Source organism: Etheostoma spectabile, chromosome 11 (assembly GCF_008692095.1).
Source record: "Etheostoma spectabile isolate EspeVRDwgs_2016 chromosome 11, UIUC_Espe_1.0, whole genome shotgun sequence".
In the NCBI taxonomy this organism is placed as follows: domain Eukaryota; kingdom Metazoa; phylum Chordata; class Actinopteri; order Perciformes; family Percidae; genus Etheostoma; species Etheostoma spectabile.
The window spans coordinates 8,025,298-8,051,797 of record NC_045743.1 but is presented as its reverse complement, the minus strand read 5'-3'; the positions used below and the strand labels follow the sequence as shown (position 1 = coordinate 8,051,797).

The following is a 26,500-nucleotide window of genomic DNA, read 5'->3' as shown; positions in this document are numbered from 1 at the left end:
TAAAATTTGTCAGTAGTTTATTCATCGGTCCAACTGTACATGATGCTGTGAGAGAGGGACACCAGATGATGAATAACATGGAGGATTACAACGATGCCAGTGCTATGGCAGCACCTGGAACACACCAACTATCAGCTGGACTGAAAATAATAGCCCTGCACAAGGAAACTGTTCAGGCCTCAATATGTACAGGCACCATACAGTGTGTTTGTGTACGTGTGTGTGCATGTGTGAGATTAAAAACATCAGACCGGATGAAAAACACACAAAAATGATTTTCAGTTCCACAAATGTAAAAGGTTGCTCTCTTGTTTTTCATCAGCAATATTAATAATTATCTTTTTTTCTATTTGTCCATTCATAGTTGGAGTATGTTAAAGCAAAGTGAAATGAGACGTGGAGTGGCCAAATACAAAAGATTAGCTGATTAGCAGAATGGTTTTGTAAATCCATGTCTACATTGGTATCATTGTTCCCCATATGTTTGTGCAATATCTCTCTTTGCATAGTAAATAAAAGTTAAATGTTTTTTTTGTTTACATGCACCTAGCTTTTGTAGCACATTTTTCTTGCAGATTTTGGGGACTCCCATATAGAATTATAAGCCCACTATAGTGATTGCATGCAGCGTTACCAGTTGAGCTGAAGTTGATTTCTACTAAGAGTTTATGAGAGCAAAAATTGTAAGCCAGTATAGTGGGTGTTATTGAGGACTGTTACGTAAGACCTTGCTGGACAGGTGAGCGCCTGTATGGACAGACTTTATGCCTTCAGCAGTAGGTGAGGCACCACTGGCTGCAGACAGAGGGGAAAGTGCTCTGTGTGTAACAACATCCATATGTTCAGGTGATTGATTCTTTGGCTTTTGAGTCACTGTAGAAGATACTTGTGACATTAATCTGACATAGTCTGAATCCTTCTAGAACTGACATGCTTCTCTTCAACAACCACGGCTACTTTGTCCACTCAATCTAACCTTTGACCTCCGCCCAAACAATCACAGGAGGCTGTGCAGAGTGCGATTACAATTTTGGCCCAAATCTCCAATTCTTTTCAATAACATTGCCAAAAACACCCGCTATACAACATGCTAGGATAAAAAACAAAAGCAATTGATGTCCTCGTAAAATATGCTGTTAATTCCAAACCTGAACTCCTTATTTATGTACAATTTTGGGAGTGTGCATTCACTATGTGGTCTGCACTGCCCTTATGGGTCCTCACCTGCAGCCTCTTTAATCATCTACAGCACCTAAAACGTGAGCTATAGGAGCTTTAACTGGCTTCCCACTGGGTTGGGTTTTTAACAAGGTCTCTCTCCTGCATTAGATGATCCGTTTTTTTTTCTTTTCTCTTTGTATGTTTTTTGTGTGGTATATTCATAGCTTTTGTAGCCATGCAGAGCCCTGCAGAGAAGGCTCTTCATGCCAGGGGCCAGCAAGCAGCACACGTTTGTGCAGATAATCATGCCAGGTGAGAAAGTGGTGTGGATTCCGCCTGAACGCCTGTGCACTGGCACTAAAGGATGGAAGAGGAGCTCTGTCACTCTAGAGATCAAAGGGGGGGGGGTTGTTACATGGGTGAGGTGGAGTTGAAAAGGCTGCATTTCTAAAGTCACTACAATGGAATTTGTTAAAATGTCCACTATGTCTTTTTCAAGTATATCTAATGCCAAAGATCAGCAGCAATAAGTGCAGTCCAGCTGTCAGGTAGCCAACTAAGGAAGCCTTGGAGGAGTCTGTCTGTCAATTGCCATCTCTCCCTGGGTCAAATGGCTGAGGCGTTGGGGTCGTATCGCCGTTTCTTCACATTTCTTATATGGAGACAAGAAACAGGAGTTAGTGTGTGCTATATCACGTATATAACACAGCTAGTGCAACCTGGCCAAGCATCCACACTCATTGCTTCAGTTTACAATAGTAGACTCACAAGTAAACAACACACACAATTCTTTTTGGTATATCCAAGAGTGGGAAATAAAAATAATCTCTATGGTTGTATTATTATTTAAGGACTTCAAGATCATAATGCTGAAGACATTGAAGTGAGGAAAGGCTGGTCCACATTGAGCCAGTTTGGCCTTGACTGCATAGAGGCAATCAGAAATATTTATATTCACAAACCTGTACATCCCAATTCATGATAATTTAACAGTATGGTAAAATTACTTTCTTATACACAATACTAATATATTTTTTTTTATTTAACTTAAGTTAGAAGCAATGACCTAAATGAAAACCTTCACCCAGTTTATTGAGCAAAAGAAAAATATAGCCTACATTGAAATGACCTAATAAATAAATTTTGAAGATCCATGAATATAAATGTCCTCTGTTGCCCTCTCACAGACAACTGCCAACTGGCTTGTGCGTGCAACGTTAGTTTACAAGGTAAAGAAGTTTAGGAGACATGTCTCATTACCAGTTTGGATGGGAAAGACATTAGTTCCACTCAACAAAAAAAACATCTGGGAAGAAATAGCTAACATAAAATATATTCTATAGAAGGAGGAAAAGAGGAGACAACCACATAAACAACAGACAGCAGCAGCAGCAACAACAATAACTACTACCACAACAGTGGGATAACAACAAAGATGACAACAGGAGTGATGCATAACCTCCCCGTACTGTGGCTTGTTGTGGGGCTCCTATCACTCTGTCATGCACATGTTCCAATAGTAGGCCAGTTGAAGGTGGCACTATTGTTGTGCGTGGTTCATGCAGTGCAATGTACCATTTCTCTACCAGGTCTGTGAAGCAGGCAGCAATGGCAGCTTGTGTGGGCGGGGTCCAAGAGTTCTGTTCTGCTCTAGGGCGGAGCCTGGTCATCTTAGGTGGGTGTGGCCAGCCATGGCACAAAGGCTGCGGCCAACAAAAAGGGTCCTGGCCTCTCTCTCTCTCTCTCATGACAACCTTGGACCAAATCACTCTGGGTTTGCCTCGGCCTTTGTGCAATGAACTGACCTCCTCCAAATCAACAAGTCAACATGCAGAAATGTTTCTTATTCAGTTTTCTTTCATCCTTTTTTTGTTTTGGTGACAACCATGATGCTTTGCGACCTGGCATGCTTTGGTGCCTGAAGGAATGTATTTCTGAGTTGTCTCTTAGGCCTATTTAAATTAAGATGTGTAACACCCCTGTTGCTCAAGACAGCAGGCTAATCAGTGGTAGATTGGACTTTAAAAATCTAGTGTACAATAAAGTACATTTCCTGCATTCCAAGAGATATAATAGAGGCCTGTCTTTGGATTTCAGAGAAGACATTTTATCAGTAGAAGCATACACAAGCTTTTTTTTTGGGGGGGGGGGTTATTAAAAGTATTCTTTTCCCACTGTTATTAGGATCGAACATGCATGTCAGGAATCGAGCTCTGCCCGTCCAATCAGTTTGAGGTTCTGCTACAGATCAAACCCCCACATGGAGCCCAATGTCTCTCCAAATCACCATTCGCACATCTATCCACATCCTCTCCTATAACAATCAGGACAGAACACTGGATAAAGGTGAACATATGTGTACGTGTATTGTCCACCCTGGGGTCCATATTCTGTAGCAGGAGCTCAAACCCTGGTGTCTAGAAGCAGCAGGGATGCTAGAGTTACAGCAGGAGAGGCATGCAGCGTGTTGCTTACTTAAAGCCCCATCCAGTCCCCCCCAGCACTATGGCAGCCACAAGGATGGCTCCGGCGATGGAGCCTATTATTAGATTGGTGGCACTAGGACCTGTAAAGGATTATGGGGAAAAAGACATGAGTTTCTATACTCACTTACTGTATAAATAACATGTAACTATACAATGAAGATTTCACATGAAACAGAAAACATAACCATAAGTACTGTTACAGTAAAATGACTGAATCTGAGAATGTATTTTGCATGCCCCCTTTAGTGTGTAACAGAAGATAATGAAGTAGAGGCCCTGGGATGTTTTATGTATCTGGTGTCAGTTAAGGTAGTGATTATTAATGGTTTGTCTGTGAAGGTTGTGCAGAAGACTAGACCCTGGGTATCCATCACTATAAAGGTTTAAGCAGAGATTGACAGGTGATATGTATATGTGATCTGCAGTATGAGCAGTAGAAAATGTTTTTAAGGGTCCCAGTCACCACACAGCCTACCACTGACTGACAAGCCAGGTGACTAACTGGACACTTCTTCTTTTTTTCCATTTAAATGCCCCACATGCCCCAGAAAGGAGAGGATCACAGGAGCAACCACATAAAGACTAAGAATAAGATAGAGAAAAGGGACAAGAAGAAGATGAGGGAATATGAAGAAAGAGGCTTGTAGTAATGGGGAACAACAGGTAGAGGCAGGAGAGGGGGGAAGGAGGAGGAGGAAAGGGAATCCATCAATCAATCACACAACACTGAAAACATTCAATCACATAACAACTATATGGTCATCACCAACACACAAGAAAACACAAAGCCACCGGGACGCACACACGGGCTCAGGCCGGCTCACGAGACCGCCCGCACACTGAGGCACCACTATGAGAGGAAGAGCTGTGAAAGGGTTAAAGATGCTTACTCTATTCCCCACCCTGTGCCTCCAAAAATCACCCCCAGGGCCAGAATGGTCCCTGCTACTGCCCCTATCAGCCTGTTAGTGGCCACGCTCACTGTGCAGAGGGAAAAGGAGCATTATTACCACCCTGTCAAAAACAAACAGCAGGCGTCTGCTTCAGAGTCATGGATGAAGTGACACGGTTCCCTCTGTGACGCTTCCCACCCCCTTTACCACCACCCCCGTCCCGTTCATTTTCTGAAGCTAAACAAGTGTAACACAGCTTTTATATTCTCCTTCAGTCGCCATTTTACACGATCTAACAGTGTGACTGAGAATGACATTGCGATATTGAAGAAGAAAAACACAGTAAATCCGCGTGAATCTTGGCTAGATTAAATCAGTAAATCTAAGCGTGTGTTATTCATTTTATCAGACGGCAGAGGTTGAAAGAGGTGGAAACCGACCCTTGGGTCCTTCGTCCTGAGTGGCCTCAGGCTCTTTAGGTGGGTCAGGCATGCTACAGTCTGTCCCCGCCCAGGTGGTGTCGCAGGTGCATGTGGCTTCATTGTTGCACACCTGTACAGATCAGACAGAAATAGATTAGGTGAGGAGGGGAAAGGAAGAGCTTTAAATAAAGGTGCTGACACACTGGTACTTTTTGGGAACCATTGCTCATCCAGTTAACATAAGCTCCCACATAGACACTTACTACGGTGTAAAAGGTAAATAAAATTAACAGTGTTTCCCAAACATAGACTAATTTGTGGCAGTCCGCCACACAACCAACACCGGCCGCCACTTATTGCAAACACACACACACACACACACACACACACACACACACACACACACACACACACACACACACCACAGACACACACACACACACACACACACACACACACACACACACACACACACACACACACACACACACACACACAGCCCCCCATCTCCATGCACACAGCATCTGTCTCCATGAAAACGAAGGAAGACGGCTGGCAAAATTCACAGGTTCATGAAAGGTTGGTATCTCGTGAACACCTTTACACAATCACACATTAAAAAGTGCTATAAAATAATTTCATATTCTATATACAATGTTGTCAGTGTGTTAATGTTGGAGTCCAGACCCAACCCTTAGCAAACAAGCGATTGCCCCTGCTTTAGAAAGTTAACTAGTTGCAAGTTTGCGGTAAAATGCAGTTGGGTGGTTGAGGTCAAAACACTATGTAGCAGCTGTGAATCAAATGAAATTATTATAAATAATGTCATGTCATTATTTTACTGTTACACTGAATGTTTGTTGCTTCAATCCAGAATGAAAACTATTCACCGAGACTGAAAAAAGCATGTGTTAAGGATGAGGACTAGAACCGGAGGAATCAGTCTGAAACAGAGCTGAATAGTCCGACCAGTGTAATTGGTTATGTTTTTAATATGTTTACAATATTTTCAGGCTTGGCTTCAACCGGTGCTGCTCAAGCAGAAAGACAGGGTCAGGGAGAGAAAGAGATAGATTCCTTAGGCATTGAAGAAAGAGTTGGAGAGGAGGACAGCATCCAACAGCGTGTCCTCCTGCCACTGTTTGTCACACCCCCAACCGGCATCGTCAGACACCGCCTACCAAGATCTTGGGTCTATCCAAGGTTCCTTCGTAGAAGGGAAATTTTCCTTGCCACTGTTTCACTAAATGCTTGCTCTTGGGGGAATTACTAGAATGGTTGGGTCTTCGTAAATTATAAAGTGTGGTCTAGACCTAATCTATCTGTAAACATAAATCTTGTTATGATTTGATATTATAAATAAAATTGAATTGAATAGAACTGAATCAAATTGACTGAATTACACAACAACGTCTGGATGAACCACAGTGTGCTGAAACCCAAAAAGCCGTTCTTACAGCAGACATTATGACATGTGATAGTTGTAGCACAGGTGCTACTTATAACATTAATATGAGTCTGTTCTATAAGTGTCCTGGTAAGTCATGACAGTGAGCCAGCATGCACCATATCAAGACCCCAAAACTGACGCAACAAAATGGAATTCAGCCATCGTTAATTCTATTATTTACACCTGACTGTGTCTCCTGTGAAAAAGGCCTAAAGAAGTAACAGACCTTTCTCACAGAGGACATTTTGACTTGTCAAACAGGTGTAGCTAATAACGCCTCTGAAGCATTAAATGCACCAACAGTTAACAATAATACAAATGGACCATTCATACCAGAGACAACAACTATAGAGTAGCCTGCACATATATGACATGCAGCTTCAGTAAATTCTAACCACACAGGTGTTTTCCCTTGTGTCGCTTGATTAGACCTCTGCATGTACAGACAATGTACACAGTACTCATATACTGTAAAATAGAAGTCTAATCATCCAGAGATTGAAATCGCTAGCTTGCAATGCTAACACTAACGCTTACTGCTAACGCTAACGTTGAACAGTCCCACATATTTCTGCCTTGAATGGACTGTATACATCGCATAGATTGTATAGCTATATATATATTAATATTAACGGTCTACGATACATCGCTACGTGCTTCACATATACCGCCCTGTATCACACAGGAGGACACAGGAGGAGACAGCAGCTGGTCCACTTTGGGGCTGAAAACGCAGACGTTTCCTAAATCCTGTGTTCATGTTGTACCCATTCATTATTGCATTGGTACTGTATTATTGTAATCATTTGTAATTAATTCCTGTTCATTGTTCATGCACTTGTATATTGTTGTTGGTTTTGATATGGGACACTGATGATGTGGCCAACAGGCTTCAGACTGGTCTGGAATATCAGAACAGCTGTAGTTAATTTGTTTGTTTGTGGTCTTGTTTGTATTTTTTTGTTTTACACATTTGAAGCCTTTTTATGTGTGCGACATGTTAGTTATGGTTCTAATAGTTGACAATGGTTCTGTAACATCATTTTATGTAACGTTTTTGCTGGTTATGTTCAATTTATCACCAATAAAGACAGATTTTTGTCAACAAAATGTTTTTGTGAACATCAATGACATTCAAAACGGTGATAACTGAAACAGATAAATACACACCATGTATACATGGTGTATATGTATGTATACATGATACATGTGTATACACATATGTATTGCAAACAGACCTAAGTACTACACAGATAAGAACATCTGCCTCTGCACTACCAAAGTGAACCTAAAATATATAAATATTTAAATCCATATGACACTGTTGTCCAAACCCACACAATCAACAAACAGAGACGGCATCTTGGAGGTTTGTGATCAATACTGCATGATGATGTCACCAAGTGGTGTCCCATTTCATAGGGGTATGTTTTCACCCCTACCATTTACCCCTTGGTTTCAAGGGCCAAGGGGTAGGGGTAAGGGCCAAGGGGTAGGGGTAAGATGGAGAAATGGGATTCAGCCTTACAGTACCTTCTAAATCTTGTTTTTAAGCAAATTGTAGCCTTCCTTTAATTTTACATTAGCTTAGTTTACTTTTTAAAACAATTTACATGAAACACGTTGAGCTACATTTGATAATGAAAGGTAGAATACTAAAAAAGTGTATTTCTAATATTATTATATATATTATTTGTGGCTGCATTTCATGTAAACGTGTCTGTGCCAGGGTGCTGGTGCATATGTCTCACTGGACACAACAACAACAAAAAACAGTTACATTGAGTGGGTTGCATTTGTCCAGTTTATTTTGATGTCTCAATAAAGGTCCTGACTATCATTTATTGAACAGCCTATTTAAGTGATGTCTGTGTAACAAATTCCATTAAGCCTGGATAGACCACAAAGAAATAGAGATATAGCATAAATTGTGGGTAAGTTTGCTCCAGGACTCACCCCATGGGCAGAGCACACCTGTCCATTAGGTCCACTAGGGCAGGTGCTCATGTTGAGTGACTGGATGGGCAGACACTTGCGATCAAGGCACATCATTGACGGCCCACAGGGAGTCCCATCCTCCACGTAGCCTAAATCAGTGTCATCATCCAAAAGGACATGGCCACCACTGTGAGGACAGGGAGAAGAAAGGGAAAGGGGGAGAAAGATAAGAAAGGAGGGGAGGTGAGGCGGAGGGAGCAAAAACTCATACATGGAAAATGGAACCAAAAGTGATAAACACGTGACAGCAGACTGTAGTTTCCAGGACATGAACAGGTCTTGTTATATAGTACACATGTGTTTACCTGCAGTCTACCACTCTGCCTTGATGGTTGAAGGAGCTTGGGGTTATATCTCCTTTCATCATTCCGACTCGTGGGTTGCGGCCGATGTTGGAACACAAAAGGTAACCGCAGAACACATCACTGAAAACACAACAGAGAGAAGTCTGTACAGACGCCAATCGTCAACTTCGTATATACCTTTTGACTTGTCAGGTTTTCTTTCATCTATCATTACTTTCAAATCCTGTCTTAACACCTGTCTTTTAACAACTGCTTTTGAGCCCTCTATATTTACTATAACTAGCAGATTGATTTATTCTGTTACAATTACTTCCCATTTAATTTTGTTTTAATTATTTAAAGCATTTTTAAATGTGCTCTATAGATAAATTGACAGTTAATCAACAGTCCCCTCACAGTAAGCAATTCAATTTGTTTTTAGTTGTGGAAAGCATTCTTATGTTGAACTGTGGCCCTGGTTTGCAACATGGATGTATTCTTGCTGCCAAAACACAATACTACAAATTAAAACAGAAAAGCTCCAAAAGCAAGTACATGGGCTGGGCTTGCAAATTCTTTTAGGGACAAAGTTCCTGTAAACTATGTGCCCTCTGTTGTGTTCTATTGGTTGGCTTCAAAACAACACAAGTATCCTTTGTTGTCAGTAATAAAAGAAATAATAAAACCAAAGCCCTGCTTCTATGTAGAAATATAAAGTACTGTCATGCTGACATGTATAAGAAATACCATAGTTAATTTGATTTGCCTTCCTTTGAAACTCACTGTTTGCTACACTGGATCCATTTGTCTCCATCCTTTCCACAGTTGCCTTTCTCTGTCCCCTCTGTGTTCAGCTTCTCATAGCAGAACTTCTCAGAACCTCCAGCCTCTGAGGGAAAGAGAAGAGGCGTGAACTGCCCAGCACTGACCACAGCAAGTCTCTGTATGACAATACTCAGACACTCCACTAATACAAGCTAATGTGAGCTAAAAGGAATATTAATCTTACTTGACCCCCAGATGTATTTACACTGGTTTTCTCTGGTCTTGCACTCTCCGTTGTAGCAGCGGCCCTTCAGACAGACAAGATAGTAAATATATTCTCAGTCAGCTGCTATTCTGATGCATGACTGCTCATTTTTTTAATGTCATTAGTCTGCTTACCTGGTTTACCTGGCAGAGGTAACCATCTTGTTTATGAAGATTGGGAGGGCACTGCAAACAGTGACAAACATTAGACTTCATAACCATGAACATTATCTTAAACATGCAATTTGAAAGCCCCAAAAAATGTAACAGTGCAACACAAGAACACCTGTCCAGAGTCCCCAGAGCAAGTCTCTGAGATATCACAGTCATTCACAGCATAGCGGCAACTGTAGCCTCGTGGATAAAACTGGCAGGAAGAGGAAAGAAGATAAAAGTCAGAGGTATAAATAAATATTTTATCTTGTAAAACTTTGAGAAAAAAACAAACTCATACCAGACATGTGTTATTGCAGCACGGGCCATCACTGCAGTGCGCCCCATTGGCGAGGGAACACTTCTTGCAGCATTCCTTGTAGCACTCCTGGAATTAAATAGTGGGAAGAGCTTCATTCTTCTGAGCAAACAGACGACCACAAACAAATTTGACATTCTGAAGTAAAAGAAACTCACTGCTCTTGCTCCGCAGTCACACTCCTCTCCCACTTCCACAAATCCATTACCGCATTCTGTTGCCTCGAACAGCTAACAGAAGAAGACAGGAGAGTGTAAAGGATGGAGCATACGTGTGATCCATGACAGTTGGAGCAGAGTTGTGAGTGTCTAACCTTGGTTGGCCTGTTAAACAGACACGAGCCTCCACCTTTTAAAAGGAACTCCTTGTAGTCTGAGATGCTGCATTTGGAAAATCTCCGTGGGTGTTGGACTCTGGAGAAACAGAAAACCAAGTGAAAATTAGAAAGAACTGTAAGTGTCAATCACTGAAGATGGTTAAAAATGTTGTTGGGGGCCATGCGTCGGTTTTGCCACCATAAGGAAGACATTAAAGCATCTCTCGCACACACGCACACACACACACACACACACCACACACACACACACACACACACACACACACACACACACACACCAACAAACAACACACACAGCTTATCTTTATTTAGCTATTCATTGCAGACTACTGTTACTGATATCTATTAATGTTTACTGTATATGTTCTCAAATTCTTCACACTGAATTTATTTTGGTGACGCAGCTAATGGTAGTCGCAGTGTTTGTAGTGTTCACACTGTTCAAAACAATCACAATTTTACTTTTACATCTCCTGACAGTCAAAAACATTTTAGAACGAACTGCCTATGACAGGAAAGCCAACATAATTGAGACCTTTGTAAATTAAATTTGAGTCCTTTGAATACCTTCTAAAGAAACAAAATACAATGCTTTTTAGGATGTTTTAAGACCTGCAGATACCCTGTGAATATACTGTCAGAATACAATGAGAACAAGGTCAAAGCATGGATCACTCTAAAGTCTATTAAAAGTATGTCAAATTAACATCTTGGTTCATTTATGTTACAAAACTGCTATCTTGAATTGTAGATGCAGTGTAAGCTTGTCCTCAATTTGGCAAATCCCAGGTAATAAAAAAACAAATTGGAAGCAGAGAAAAACACACCTATGTGTGAACAGAAAAAATAATTGCTATAATTAAACAAAAAGCAGCAATGACATGCCTTAATGTGCAGGGATGTTTTGGTTTAGGGAGTTACTGGTGCTCTTTTGAGTATTTAATGTTGCTGTGCCCCTTTGTCAACCTTTTCAAATAACAGTAGTTGATAAAAGCATACTGACCCCATTTATACCTAATATTAACATGCAGTCTGTATCTACCAGATGCAAATAGGCTCCCTGAGTAGTATATTCTTTAACTGACTGAATCTTCGGTTAAAAATGTGTTACACAAAAAAACAAAAGGCTTGACTGGCGACATTTTAAATTATCAGTAAGGTCAAAACAGAACATGTATCTACCAATTCTGCATTCATTTATCGTGTGTGTGTGTGTGTGTGTGTGTGGTGTGTGTGTGTGTGTGTGTGTGTGTGTGTGTGTGTCTCAGGCATATTTATCGGACATTACCCAGTGTCCTCCATAATGCAGCCAGGCCATGGGTCAACACAACCGCATTCCTCTGCAAAAAAAAAAAGGAAAGAGAGGACAAGAAAGTAACAAGTATTTAAATACAATGATTGTATTCTGCTTTTTCATCTCAAAGAGAATCAGTATTAAATTGGTTATTCTAGCACCTGATTTCCAAAGCTTTCAGCTGAATAATTCTATTTTCCACTGACAGAAAAACAATAATTTCTCAAGCTCAGACAGTTTTGGGTCCATAAAAATAATCTCTCTGATGGTTGAGCTTCACTAAGTACTGTGATCTTAAAACAAATGGCATAATTCATCCTTCTCCAGCCTGACTGAAAGTCTACTTTTGGACCACTTTTTCCAAAACAATCAGTGCATCTCCCTGTCAATTCTGGCACAGATAAGAGTTGACAAGACAGTTTGGTCCAGTCAGAAGGCATTTTTTTTATTTTATAGGCACCATGTCCTGCTTCAAATGTAAGATGACAAAAAAGATGAAGACTGTCTTACATTCAGTCCGTTAACATACCTCTAAGATACAACACAATACAACAACATATACTACTTAGCTACGCCGGTAGCAGTTTTAGGAAATATGCTAACATGTTAATGCAATGAAGGGTTGCTAATTTCAAATGATGAAACCCCAAAATGCCTTTGTAACCACCATGTCTCTGATTTATCAGGTCCAACCACAGACTTCTCTGTGGGAAGTTTTATTGAGAACTATTTTCTACAAAACATGAAAAACAGGGGGGAAAGGAACAGCCTAAGTGCATGGTATAGCAAAACCTCAGCAAATTACATTACACTAATTTGATATTTTTGTCCAAAATAACGTAAAATAAAATGAAAACCATATGCAAGCTAGATACTAGCGGTGAGGAAAAATATATTTTTGGGGATTTGAATGATCTGAACGCTGTGATTTTGACTCTGAATAGCCTACCCTCCCTAAATTTACTTAAATTAGCTGTGAGATAAGAACGTGTTTTTCATGTATACTTCTCTTGGATGCTGGGTCCCACTGGATGCCCAGGTTCTGAGCCAGGCTCTGGGATAGAGACCCTGCCATGGACAAGCTGTTTCCATACTGTGGACACAGCAGAGACCAGGGATTATTCACCTGCAGTCAGTCTCTGTAATACAGGGTGATGCTCAGTGTTAGACACAGCAAATCTGACCTCATTGACCCCTACTCCTCGGCTCACAGAACACATGCCTCCAAAGTATGCTGCACTGCTCCTGCGGTAGTGGAAGGTTGCATTTCTACAAGAATGATGGAAGACAAAGAGACAGACATGAACAACAACTCGCGCTGTGCACAAACCTAGACGCATTTTACCAATGCGCTGTTAAAATTCAATGAAATACTGCGTTACTGACTTTAGACCAGGTTTTTGTTGATCAATGGCACGATCACTTTCTTTCAAGATAGCAATACGCCAAGAATTCACCTGAACACACCTCCCTGTGAAACCAGCACGGCCATGGACGCAAAGATCGGCGCAGATGCGTTTGCTATTTAAACAACGTGGACTGGTTTTAAAATAGCAAAGACACTTGCATCGGGCTTAGCGGCGCGCTGCGCCGGGTGCAAGACAGGGCCCTTTGGGTCTCAGAAGTGGTTTCAGATTCAGGTTCATATTTGTATTGACTCCCAGCCATGATTACACAGTACGGAATACAAAAAACATAAAATACAACAATGATAAAACAATGGCACCTGGTAGGAAAAGTGTTCTACAGTAAGTTTACGTTTATCAGTTTTATTATATTTTTTTTAAATAACATTTTAAAAAAGCAAGAACATGCTGGAAATTCAAACTATTACCTCAATATTGCAAATAAAGCTTAATATTGGCTGAAAATCCATATTGACATAATGACAATAAAGGCATTCTATTCTATTCTATATTAATAAAGAAGATGCACCAAAGGGTGAAGGAAACACCTTTAGTTTAAATACATTTTAACTTACGAGAAGAGGTGCACAGCGTCAGCATGGTGCTTGATGTTCTGCTGCCGGTACTTGGAGAAATCCCGCAGCATCTCCAGCGGCCTCACACTGATGGGGATCTGATCCTTGTCCGTCCAGATCTCCACAGCAACGAGCACCACTCGTGTATGTAGCTGCTCTTTGAAGATCTGCCATTGAAGCATGCAGTGAATGGGGAGGAATAAAGAAAGGCAGAGAGAGCGAGAGGCAGAGAGAGAACAGCAGTAACAGCACAGGGAGGGGAGAACAACACTGGGTGTGAATTTGGATCTGTACTGTCTGAGGAGGACAGATGAGGGGATGCAGCACACTGAGGAAAAGGAGGAACAGGGAAGTGTTAATGCACATGATGAGGACACAGAGCAAACACCAGCACAACGCAATAAAGACTAACATTAAGACATCTAGGGGTCCAACTCTGGGATTAGAGAGATGTACTCCATCATGACACATGAGGTCTTCAGCTGTACTAGTCTCGCACTGCCAGACCTTCCTCCACAGCGCTGTGAAGGAGGGTTTGGCTAGCACACACAGCATACTGCTCTGATTTATTGGCATTTGTTTAAACCAATCACAATCATCTTGAGTAGTAGTTAACCATAGTCCTCGTAAAATTGACCAGCGTTTAAAATTCATTTATCCACAAAGAAAGCTGAAGCTAACAAATATTCGGCCGTAAAGAGTGACATCCAGACCAGTCCCGGAAGTGGAATGCCGTGGATATAGACTCAGCTGTGCTAATATATCAACGGGTGCACACTGTAAAGACATATTTGGCAGCTACCACTGTCTCTATGCCAATTTGTTGTACTGTATGCAAGATATATAGGCCACATTATCATGAGTCAAATGTTATATTTTGCTGTCACCAAACAACAAGAAACAAATCTAAGCGTCTACAGCGATGCGTACGGCTGTGTGAGGCTGCATTAGCTGAAAGTAAGAAGTCAAGCACTGTACTTAAGTACAATTTTGACGTACTTTTACTTGAATATTTCAATGTAATGCTTCTTTAAATTTCTACTACTTCTGTTTTACTTTTTACTTTACTACATTTATGTGACACCCAGAGTTACTTTACAAAGATTTTACAAACAAAACATGTGAATAATTTTTAAATATGACATTGCACTATACAATTAACTATCCAACAGTATATACAGATATGCTCCACCTACACCAGCTTCAACATTAAAATGCTACTTAAGTGTTAGTAAAGTGTTGTAAAGCATCAGTAATATTTTAATGATATGATATATATATAATAATATAACTCTCTGAACGGGACCATTCTGCCCAATGAGTATTTTTACTTTAATGCTTTTCAGTAAATGTTGGCAGTTGGCAGATATGTAGGAGTTCTACTTGTAACAGTGTTATTACAGAGTAGTATTTTTAAGTCAATGTGTTGTATGTATGACTACAGTGGAGCTTTGAGCAAGATGTTAATGTCGGCATCCTAACATGCTCATTAATAACAATGCCAACACGCTATTATGTTTACTATGTTTACCATCTTAGTTTATTATGAGAGCATGGTAACATTTGCTAGTTAGCACTAAAAAACAAAAACAAACTCAAATGGTGTCTTATTGTTGCTGCAAGTGGCGCTAGAGGAAAAGTCATTAAGGGTTAATGCTTTGGGGAAAATGTATGTCTTTACCAAAGGTTGGTAGATGTAGAGATATTTTACAGGACAAGTGAAACAACTGACCTACTGGTGGCTATAGTAAAGGTCAGAGGATCACCAAAGTCACTGGGATACACCCTCTGGGGACCATGAATGTCTGTATAAAAAGTCATGGCAATCCAAAGTGGTGGATTGACTGACATTGCCACTCCTAGAGCCACGCGGCTAGAGTGGCGAATAAAAAATAAATAATTGTGTGTATGTAAATTCTGAAATGGATCTATACAAAACATACACAGGGTAACTAAAGATTTACTCACAGCATCAACAACATTCACCACTGACTTGGCAAAATTCCTTGTGTGCTGCTTGGTCTTGTGTCGTCTAAACTGCAGGCACAAAGAAAGAACAACAAAGATAAATAAGCTGCAGTGATTTTATGGTGCTCACTCAATATAATGTGCTTTATTCACTGTTCCCTCTTGTGGGAAAAAGATCTTAAATATAGATGAGTGTTTTTTTTTTTAAATCTGAGAAACACAATCAGCTACATACCATACTGTGGTCACTGACAATCATAATTTCCAAATACTTCATCTCCTCAAATACACTGCGAGGCATCTGTAACATAAAAACACACCAGCAATCATCAGGAGTGGAGTGTTGTCTTTATAGTTCCATTATGACCACAAGTTAGACTTTGACCATGTTCTCAACTGCAATGTTGTTATAGTCATTGTATGACAATTTAAGGGTGGATGAACTAAGGTTCTAGCATTACTTCAGAGACGTGAGATCATAGACTTACTGCTCGCTTTCTCCTGCTCTTCAGCCAGGAGAAGTCATCCAGCTCCGAGAAGAGCCGCTCCTCGTCGTCAACTTCAAACACACACAAGGAAACAGTGACACTTCAACTCACATATTTACAACTGGGTTTGCCTCTTTCCGGAGGTTAAGCCCAAGAGATTTTTTTTTTTCCGCCCCCAAAAATGGAATTTCCCTAAATTTCCCATTAAGTACTGTGTTAAATAACAATGAATGTGCTGTCTAGACTACAGTAGAGACATTAAAATTGTCAAATTCATTCCAGTTTATTCCTTTGGTGTTTTCACTTTCTCACCAATCCAAACTATATATTATAAAATGTTAGGCTGTAACAGCCATTGCAATTGTGTTCTCTAAAAGCTCTATGACAACAAGCGGTGGAAGCTCTACTTGCCACCATACTAGTGTGTTTTGTGGTGAAAACACATACGGGGAAGGCCATGTCAGGGTCAAGAGGTGTGTGGGGATGGTCAGAGGTGGAGGACTGATGGCAAAGTTGTGTAAGATGATGAATGGCAGTGGTGGAAACACTTACTCTGTTCCTCTGAATCATTGTTCCACTGAAAGGAGGCTGTTCTTCTTAGTTTGTGAGGCCTTGCAGCTGTATCCTGCAGGAGTGAGGCAAAGTGTTTACAGATTATTTGTCTACTGAATATGAAGCTACAGCCAGCAGAAGGTTAGTTTAGCTAAGCATATAGAATGGAAACAGGGGAAAACAGCTAGCCTGGCTCTGTCTGAACAAAATCCAACAGTAGTTCTGAAGCTCATTAATTAACAAGAAGTAACAAGTGTATCTCATTCAATAAATCCATATAAATCTTGTGATTTTACAGGAGGTTATTGACTTGAGGTTATTTCTTGGCCTGGCGAAGTGACATCCTACTAGTTGCCTGGTAACCTCACAGCAATGACAGGACTCCAGGAAGTCACTGCTCTTGGCCAAGAAATAGTCCAAAAAGAACAACCTCATAAAATGGAAAATTGTTGTTTTTAAACTTTGTTTTTTGAACAGAATAAACAAACAAGATATACCGCGTTAATTTGGAAGCTGGTAGGCAGGCTAGCTTTTTCCACTTACTTTCAGTCTAAGTTATTAAGTTAAAATACCTGTCCGCTGGCAGTAGTTTCATATTTATCCTATAGCTATGAGTGTTATCTATCTTCTCATGTAACTCTATGCAAGAAAGCAAACAAGCCTATTTCCCAAAATGCCAAACTATAACTTTAAAGACTTTTAGCAGACTAGTATTGTGATGATATGATCAAATGATGTTGGACAAATAAGAGTTTACTGTCATGTAACGCATTACAGTGCACTGCTTTGGACATCAGTTTGATGTGATTTTACAGAAATGTTTCATATCATGATGCATACTGAAATCATAAATATCCCTATTATTATCCAGTTATTGATTTCAGCCATATTTTCCAGCCGTACTACTAACACTAATGAAAAAAACAAAACAATGTTGAATGTTTAAAACCTATTAACCTTACAATGTCCAAATTGAGTATATAAACTAACGTATTCAATTACTTTCCTGGACACATAGACTGTTTTCAATGGCTAGACATTGCTTCATTGTCTCCCTCCTTTAAAAAGGGAATGTCCTTGGAGTGATTAGAATATCCTCAGCATTTTAAAAGGGTGGTGTGTGTGAGACGTGGAGATGAGTGGGTCAAAACCTTTACGCAATACATATTATAGTTCTCTGCGACAGGAAGAACTTACGATTGAATGAGTCTGTTGTAAGGGCTCAATTAGATACACATAGACTCCATCGTCAAACATCCCACTGCCGGGCAGAGAGAGTAGAAAAGAGAGAGAAGGCAGTCGATACTGAGTCATTAGGAGTTGAGGAGCAGAGATGAGTGTATCCAGAAATATTCTGAACACGGCGAGGATTACACACAACTCTGCTGTTCACTTACTGCAGCCCGTTGCAGGTAGATAAGGCCACGTGGGAGTTATCGTTCCCTCTCACCTGGCCGTGGTAGTAACAGTGCTCACCGCCCTGAGGGAAGAAGACACGGTGCTGATGCAGCATCACAGCAAACCCCAGCCATAAAGCAGCATTACTTGCAGCACACCACACATAACTGCGCATACATTGAGAGATGATATCTCAGATTGTGATGTGTCGTATTTTTTACTTAATTATCATGTGTTTGAAATTTTTAACCTCTCAGAGGAGGTAACAGCTTGTCTCACAGATGCCAGGTTTAGTACATTTGCAATGCATTTCTGCGGGGGGGCTTTGCTTGTGAAGATGTGAAGTTATAACAAGGTGGAAGGTGGATCCTGGCACTATCTCTGACTCAGCTGTCAGATCCAGGGTGAGCAGAGGACATTTACCCCCACTCTCTCTCTCTCTCTCTCTCTCTCTCTCTCCTTGTCTTTCTCTCACTTCACCCATCCCACGCTGCACTGATACTGCAGAAGGCTTTCTCTCCCTTGTCACGTGACCAGAGCTCCAGCAGGAGGCTGCAGGAGAGCAAAACCCTGCTGATTCAGCTACAGTATGCCCAGCCCAACCCAGTGCCTGAATCAGCAGCAGCAGCAGCAGCAGCAGCAACTAGCTCACGTTCCTAACCTGTTTTCTCCCCCCTCTATCTCCTTTCCTTCTGTTCCATGAAAAGCATGTACTTTCATATTTTAATCTACCTATCCATCCATCTATCCATCCATTCATCCATCCATCGAACATTTTGTTCTTTTTCTTAAGAATACGTCCTGGATGTAACTGCAGTTATATGGATGACTCGTGAAAGTTAATTTGATTACCAATTTGTATAAGTTTTGACGTTAAAAGGTGACAAGCAAACTGATTTTGAGGAAATCAACCCTCACATCTCTTCCTGTCTTCGGTTGCAAGGCCTATTTCCTAAAGTTGAGACCAATATTATAGTTCTGCCTTTTTCTTCACAGACAATGTTTGTGTCTGTACTAAATAAAAACAGCACCTGAAGGAAACTCAGAACACAGATTCACTAAAACAAGGAAGACGTTCACTGTAACATTTCAGCCACATCTAGAAAAGACATTACCTTTGACAGAACAGGTTTGCCCGCCTGATAGTGGATCTCAACATAATCTGAAGATAGCAAGTCACTGTAAAAACAGAGATTGCAGTTAAGGTTAGAGTGGACGGATGTGATGCAGTGACAATAAAAAACACAGAAGAGTCTGCCTGCCTTAGCTTTCTCTGACTCACATATTGTGGTTTTCAAACAGCAGTGAGTAGTGCTTTGGTTGGCATTTAAACAAGAACACTCATCACTACTCTGCCTGGATTAGCATGCACAAACACTCCCATGGTATCTTAAAAGTGCGGCGGATATGTTAAATGTTACTTGTCAGGAAAAATAATGTCACATTTAACCCAATATACACTTTCATAACAGGATGCACAGTTGCTCACACATTTTGAAAAGTGGCCCTTGAGTTATCTAAGTGAAACAGAGGATCTTAAACAAGCATTGTGAAACTACATTTACACAAGTGCATGTACAGAAGATGGTTCTTCCTCAAATCTCCCAAAATTAGATCACTGGTTGAGTAACAGCGCACACAACAGGAACAGAAACAAGTAACATTGTCTGAAAGCTGCAAGTGAAGCCTAATGCGATAAATGATTGCGAGGCCTTGGCTTCACCTTGAACACAACAGTCCTCCCGGGCAGTTCCAGCTACTTGAGTCAGCGTTCCTCACCATTTCACACACTCAATCTGTTAGCTGACAGCTGACTTCAAGAGACTACCATTTCTGCCACAATGGCGTTTTTCTTTTTTTCCTCGAGAAACCTTGCAAATAAAAAAAAAAACATCCTCCTCTCTGTGGACATGTAGTGACGTAGCAGCAGAAAAGAAAAAAGAAAAAAGATGGAAGTGCTGGATCTAGTTCTGTAACACCAGCAGTGTGACATTTTTGAGTGATGCTCAGCAGCATTTTAGCAGGAAGTGCACTATTATGAGAGGAGAGTCGAGAATGAGCGGCGTCTGTTAGAGATTCCTGAGTGAGGTGCTAATAATAGCGTGACAGATGAGGCAGGGCTAGGACAGTGGGCCAAACTAAGAGTGTAATCGTGTTTGTATAAGTGTGTGTGAGTGTGTGTGTGTGTGGGCAGCACTGCAGAGCATGGAAGTATAAAGAGACTAAGTGTATCGATGCGTGTGTTTGAAATGTCTGTGAGAGCTGTGAAAGTGTGTTGAGGCCATGAGAAGGGAGTCCTGCCCTGAGGTCTCTCAGTTCTCAGGAGACTGAGTGCTACAATGCAGCAGCAGCGAAGAGAGGCGAGGAAGAGAGGGGGGACAAAAAAGAACTGCAGGTTTTTAGTTCTTACATCTGGGCGCCAGATCAAAAGCAGCGCTGAATCCATTAGTGACACTTGTCATTACTGTTCATACCTCTAACAAATGGAAGTAATAAGTCTAAATAAATGGATATGCTCTGAAGAAGCAGCACTAAACCTTTTCACTTTTCTTCTCATTCAAATTTTAATTTTATTAATATGTGCTTTATATCAACTGAAATATCAACTATTCAGTGGCAAAAAAAATGCTTCCTTGGTTTGCAGTCCGAGGTACAGTAAGAGGTGAGCAGATAAAGTAGCAGCCATGGGCAGGTTGCAGACCTATCTATATTTAGATCAGTACTGTCGCAGCTACAACACCAAGCAGAATTCAAACCCCTGTTCTCACACAAAAAAGGCACACACTGAAGTTAGCTCATGTGTCTCACAGATAACCTACAGTACAAGCAAACAGCTGGGAATCAAGGTCACACTTTCAAGTCTGCTGCGGTGAAGAGCCGCTGCTGTATTATGTGGTGGTGGCTGAATGTCTGATAATGGTACAGACGACATCTTCCCAACATGATGCCTGATTGTTTGAGCTGGGAATGACAGGACAAGTTCACTTCATCATGTATCTGTCCCTTTGCTACTTAAAAGGTAACTACAGTTTTTTTCAACCTGGACCCTATTTTCCTATGTTTTTTGTGTCCAAGTGACTGATGGGAACAACACTCTTTGACCTTAGTCCAGCATTAAGGAAGATCGCAGCAGTCGGCAGCGGCAAGTTAATGGGTCAGTTGTCCAGCTTGTATTTACCTACACAAAATTGCTCGATAAGTGCCACTGACAGGCTCAGATTAATATTAATATAATTAATATATAAGTGTCTGGCAACCTTATGGAAAGAATCCCTTTAGAGATAGACCTTTAAAACCTCTTTAAAAACCTTTCGGTTAAACCAGAAACAGCTCACTAGACCTAAAAAAAAGCGTGTAATAGAGCCAACACATTTTCACATGTAAATCAGTAAACTTTGGTTTATTTCAACCAAAACTAACGTTGTGATGGTTAGAAAAGTGGAAAAATGACCAAAAACAGCTTTTTTTTAATCGATTTATGTAGTTTCTGTAGATTTTGAATGAAGTGTATTTTGCAATGCTGTAATTTATTTACAAGGAGTCGGTGGGTATAGCGGACACAATTTTGTGGATGTTTTTATGTTTAAAAAGTTCTTACTCTTTAACAGAAAGGTCGACCTCCCCAGAAATCCTTTCCATAATGTCGTCAGACACTTAGAATATGGCAGTGGCAAAAAGAGCACTTTTGTGAAGGTAAATACAAGCTGGACAATTGCCATATTGACTTACATTGTAGATTGTTTCGAAGCTGCCAACTGCCGCAATCTTGCTTAATACTGGACTAATTTTGAAGAGTGTTGGTCACTTAGACCCCAAAACATACAAAATAAGGTCCAGGTTGAAAAAAATGGTAGTTACCCTTTAACAATACATATACAGAACGATACATCAGCATTAAGTCTTCAAGATTTGTGGTCTCCTAACAACATAGAGCTTAATAGCAAATTATATTTTATAAAAAATTATATTATCTAACTTTGTACAGTTACACAATAAGACACGCTATGCAGATAGCTGTTAAAATCTGCACTTTGTAGGTTTTTACATCATTATTGAAATGTTGCTCAAACCTCTACAAAGACAGCAGAGCATCCAGAGTAGTTTCACTTTATTACAATGTGTCTACGGCTTTTAAAGCAAATACAAATGTCCTGAACCAATGTGGTAAAGCTTTCCATAATTGTTTCTTTTGCTAAGGTGATGAAACTATGCTTTAAAGTAACCAGACACTGAATACCAGCACATAGACTAAAAATCCAAATGTGTGAGTGTTAACATCTAACAACAACAGCACTCACTAAAATGAAAATATTGTATTACAGAATCTACCTTTAAATCACATTAAAGGACTTGGAATTCAATCAGCATTTTAAAGTCCTTGTACACATGCACATTAAGCCTTCACACATGTAGACCGGCTACTTTGTGAAGGCAGTAAATCAATATCATTGAGTGTCCGGGGCCTCGTGTCTCCAAATGGCACAGTGATCACAGAGTAACTGTCTCCCTGCTGATGTTCATGTAAACAATTAAACCTTAGGAAAAATAGAGATTTTGGTTTTCCAAATCCTTTTCAGTATGTCTGTAGCCTGGCAGCTAATATAAGACTGCATTTAGCACTTTGGAAACTAGGATTCTGGAAAGTAGCGCACTGACCTGTTCAATTACAGTTTCCCTGATTACGTTATCGTCAATAGACGCTGCATTAATCACAGATCTGACATATATTAGTACATATCATTTACAAACAACAGTCATCTACAGACGGGAATCACAAGTGTTGGCAATTTAATTTTAGCTATGACACATATTTTTTGCTTAAAGTCAGTATCAGCTGTTTCTGGTCATTTTGATGCCAGACTTTGTTGATCTTTTAATAATCAACTACTTTAGGATGTTTTAAGGATATTATGTTGGATGTATGAGCATGTTTTTTCGTGTCTTTCTCCAATCCAATCATTGTTTTAATTACATTCTTGTTAAACTTTTCCTACAAAGTACAAAGTGCACCCTTAGTTTACCTTAGGCCTATATCTTAATAAGTACAACTAAACAGCCCTGCATTATCAGGGTTTTTCCTGCTCAGAGTAATTTTTGGCTGCCCCCAAAGAGGTTTTAGACGGTCCCAAAGCAAAATCCCCAGCAACAAAATGATTTGAAGAATTGAGAATAAAAATGGAAATTCAAATACTCTCTAAATGTCTATAAGTGCAATTTACCAAACAACATTGAAGCAGAACATAAACAAATATGATTTGAATTTATTTAAATATTAATATCATTTTTTTAACCAATTTTGTTAACTTGGGTTTCATTCACTCAAGCATAATATACATATTTGTTTTTCAAATTGTCAGAAATAACATGAAAATGCATAGATTTCTGTCAAAAAGGTAACACAGACTTGTTGTCTTTAGTGTACGCAGACCGATGCTAACTGCTGTGCCCCACCTCCCCCCAATAGCCCATTCTGAGCCAGCAAAAACCCTGATTGTGAAAAAAAAACTAAATCAGCGCTTTTGATGCTCCATAATGTTTTGTACAGTATGCTGTATTTTTCTAATATTCATATAGAGACCATTTAGAGACCATATAGAGACTGTCAATGTGAATCTTTTGTGGCAGGAAGGTTTACACAGCTTGTCGTTAAACATCCATCGCCACATTACTGTCAACGTGACCTTGACGGCAGTCACTTTTGTTAAAGACAGAAAAATCAAGTTCACTGGAAGTGACAAGTCTAGAAGTTTTTTTGTGATTAAAGGGAAATTCTGGCTTATTACAACCTGGTGTATTTCCTGTAAATGTAGATATTGTGACTCTATGAGTTGGGCCAACATTGCAGTTGCCACCTCCGTTGTAGAGATTTTGGAGAATTAATAATTTTTTCCAATCTCATTTTTAGTCTGACCGAAAAGTTAACACAAAAAGTAGACCCCTGTAACCGCTTAGAGATCAACATCTGAAATTCTCCTTTAATGAGCACAGCATCTGACTAGCTCTAAAACCAATCGTTTTAAATCACTGTAGTTAGATGGGATAAGGACTTACGTGTTCAATGCCAGATCCAGAGCAAATCTGGAGCCAAATGCCTCTAACTGGAAACTGGCTTGGGCGAGGTGGACTGCCTTTAAGGGACAAAAGAGTCATCACTTCAGATGATGCAAAATATAAGATTATAGCAATCTATGAATAAAATATCCTCAAGAGTCCACCTTCAACATCATCTACAGCACAGTGAACAAATAATAGATGTGTCAAATAAATGGCAGACGGTAATGCAGTTCTTAAACGCATAATAATAATAATGTGCTGCGTGTGATGGGTGTCTTTGTTTTGTCTAACTCTGTGCAGTAAAACTACATTTAAGACAGGGTTAAGGTTTAATACGAGCCATAATCTGGATTTGAAACTTTGAAACCTTGACCACACAGCGTGCACAGCTTGCTATTTCTAGGAAATAATTTATCCCCACATCCCAGCATCAGTCTCCCACACCCGTCCCTCCTCAATGCTGGCTTACCTGCCCCTCTGTGGCTTGGTTCTTGATCCGGGTGTCCAGGTCATGGTAGGTACTCTCTGAGTCCTCGTTTAGGTAGTAGATCAACCGCGAGGGGTAGGTGATCACATGCTCTACTGCATGGTGTGTTGTGTTGTCTGTAGCAGGTGCTGCAGTTGCCTGTTGCTTCAGGAGGGCTGACACTGCGTCCCTCTCAACCTTGTCCTCTACTCCTTGAGAAACTGCAAGACATTTCCCACCGCACAGACATGAAAAACCTGACATACACATATATATACACACACACACACACACACACACACACACACACACACACACACACACACACACACACACACACAGCCAGCTGTCATCCTTCGTTTATAAAAACACATTGATAACACTGAGGCAAGTGGCCGTGGCTTCATTGTGATTCTAATGATTCAGTAAGGTTGGTTACATGCGGTCGTATACTGACAACCACATATGACTGATTTAGAATACATAATATAAAGAGCTTTATTTCAGTGAAAGGTACTTTTGATATGCTTATTGCCAAAGTGAAGACGCTGCATCATACAGATGATTGCAGTGAGCATTATGCAATATTAATCCAAATAGCCTTAGACAACAATAGCAGATAACATCATGCACTTGAAGTTAAAAAAGTCCCAGCGAGTGTTAATTAAAATATGTTACTCATAAATAAGAGCACTATTTTTTTAAGCTCAACAAAAGATGCTGGGATGCTGTAGTCTGCCTCATGCACCATTACGCTGTAGACGCCGCATAATAAATCAAATATCTGTTTTTTGGAGGGGAGGGGGGGCACGAGATGATGTGCACCTGCAGTACATTGTCCGATATTATTTTAGCGTATCACAGTGAAAGTTGTGTTTAATTTGATGAAAGTGACAAATAAAAAGCTAGCAGGCTATTGCAATACATACCGGATGACGCTAGTGATAGATGAAGCCAAGGCGAAAGGATGCTGACGAGCAAAGTGGCCAGAAATATCAAATGCATGATTCATATTTGATAATTGAAATATCTCAATATCAACAGATCAACGCAGTAGCCTGTATAGCTTGTGGCCCATCGTGGCGGAGGACATGCCGAGCAGGTGGGCTTTCTTCATGGATCCAGGAGGCGCCGGGCTGCTGCTGCAGTAGCGGCTGAGAAGGAGGAGGAGATGAGGAAAAGAGGGAGGGAGGGAGGGGGGAGCGGAAAGAAGGCGGTGGCTAGGCAGCCACTAGAAGTCAACCGGCAGACTCCTCCTCGGTGAGCAAAAACATGTCCTCCCTCCCCTCCCTTCCCTCCCCTCCCTCATGGACACCAGGAAGCTCGTACACAGGTGACCTTAAAGGCATCATGGCGCTAGGATTACAAAACAGGAAATGAACCTCTCTTACTGTGTCAATGATGAGTACACACATGAGGTATCTTATGTTTTGTTATGATTATGTGGAAAAAAAATCACATGATAAAACAACAAACAAACATTGACAAAACAAAACTAAATGTTGTGGCTTGCTTTGGTTATTGTTGTAATACATAGGCTAATAAATGGATATGTTTTAGGATATTTAAAATTTTGGCTACTTCTGTAAATGTCGTGGTTATGGTTCAGTTGTCTGTGGCAGAAAACAATTATACATACTATAATATTGAGATAATTCAGATTTTAGCAACACAATGTAAAATATTCCAACATATTTGTACATGGCACATCCGCATAACTCCACTATTCAGAGTTCAGCATTCCATCCATTCTTGTAGTAATTTACG

The 26,500-nt window shown here is 40.3% G+C and overlaps 1 protein-coding gene and 1 long non-coding RNA gene across 7 annotated transcripts; one reads left to right on the top strand and one right to left on the bottom strand.

Annotated features, from left to right (window-relative positions):
- Positions 1–25,999, bottom strand: adam23b (ADAM metallopeptidase domain 23b). Of its 6 annotated transcripts, XR_004334160.1 has the most exons (27): positions 25,663–25,999; positions 24,737–24,990; positions 24,265–24,341; positions 19,329–19,392; positions 18,213–18,295; positions 18,013–18,076; positions 16,816–16,888; positions 16,264–16,334; positions 16,011–16,076; positions 15,776–15,844; positions 13,808–13,974; positions 13,011–13,095; positions 12,832–12,919; positions 11,821–11,872; positions 10,509–10,608; positions 10,354–10,425; positions 10,178–10,264; positions 10,010–10,090; positions 9,859–9,909; positions 9,704–9,767; positions 9,478–9,583; positions 8,716–8,835; positions 8,369–8,537; positions 4,981–5,092; positions 4,538–4,628; positions 3,637–3,727; positions 1–1,813 (listed from the first exon to the last, which is right to left on the bottom strand). XR_004334160.1 is itself a non-coding variant. In XM_032530016.1 (26 exons), exons 1-26 carry the CDS (start codon positions 25,736–25,738, stop codon positions 1,768–1,770), a joined length of 2,388 nt encoding a protein of 795 aa, XP_032385907.1. In that variant the 5' UTR covers positions 25,739–25,999; the 3' UTR covers positions 1–1,767. The 6 variants fall into 6 exon arrangements, 5 of the variants coding, with proteins under 5 accessions (XP_032385907.1, XP_032385906.1, XP_032385908.1 ...); XM_032530016.1 differs by lacking the exon at positions 3,637–3,727; XM_032530015.1 differs by lacking the exon at positions 4,538–4,628.
- Positions 5,475–5,767, top strand: LOC116698217 (uncharacterized). The gene is made up of 2 exons (XR_004334161.1): positions 5,475–5,584; positions 5,643–5,767. It is a non-coding gene; the product is annotated as an uncharacterized LOC116698217 (long non-coding RNA).
- Positions 26,000–26,500: the final 501 nt, after the last annotated feature.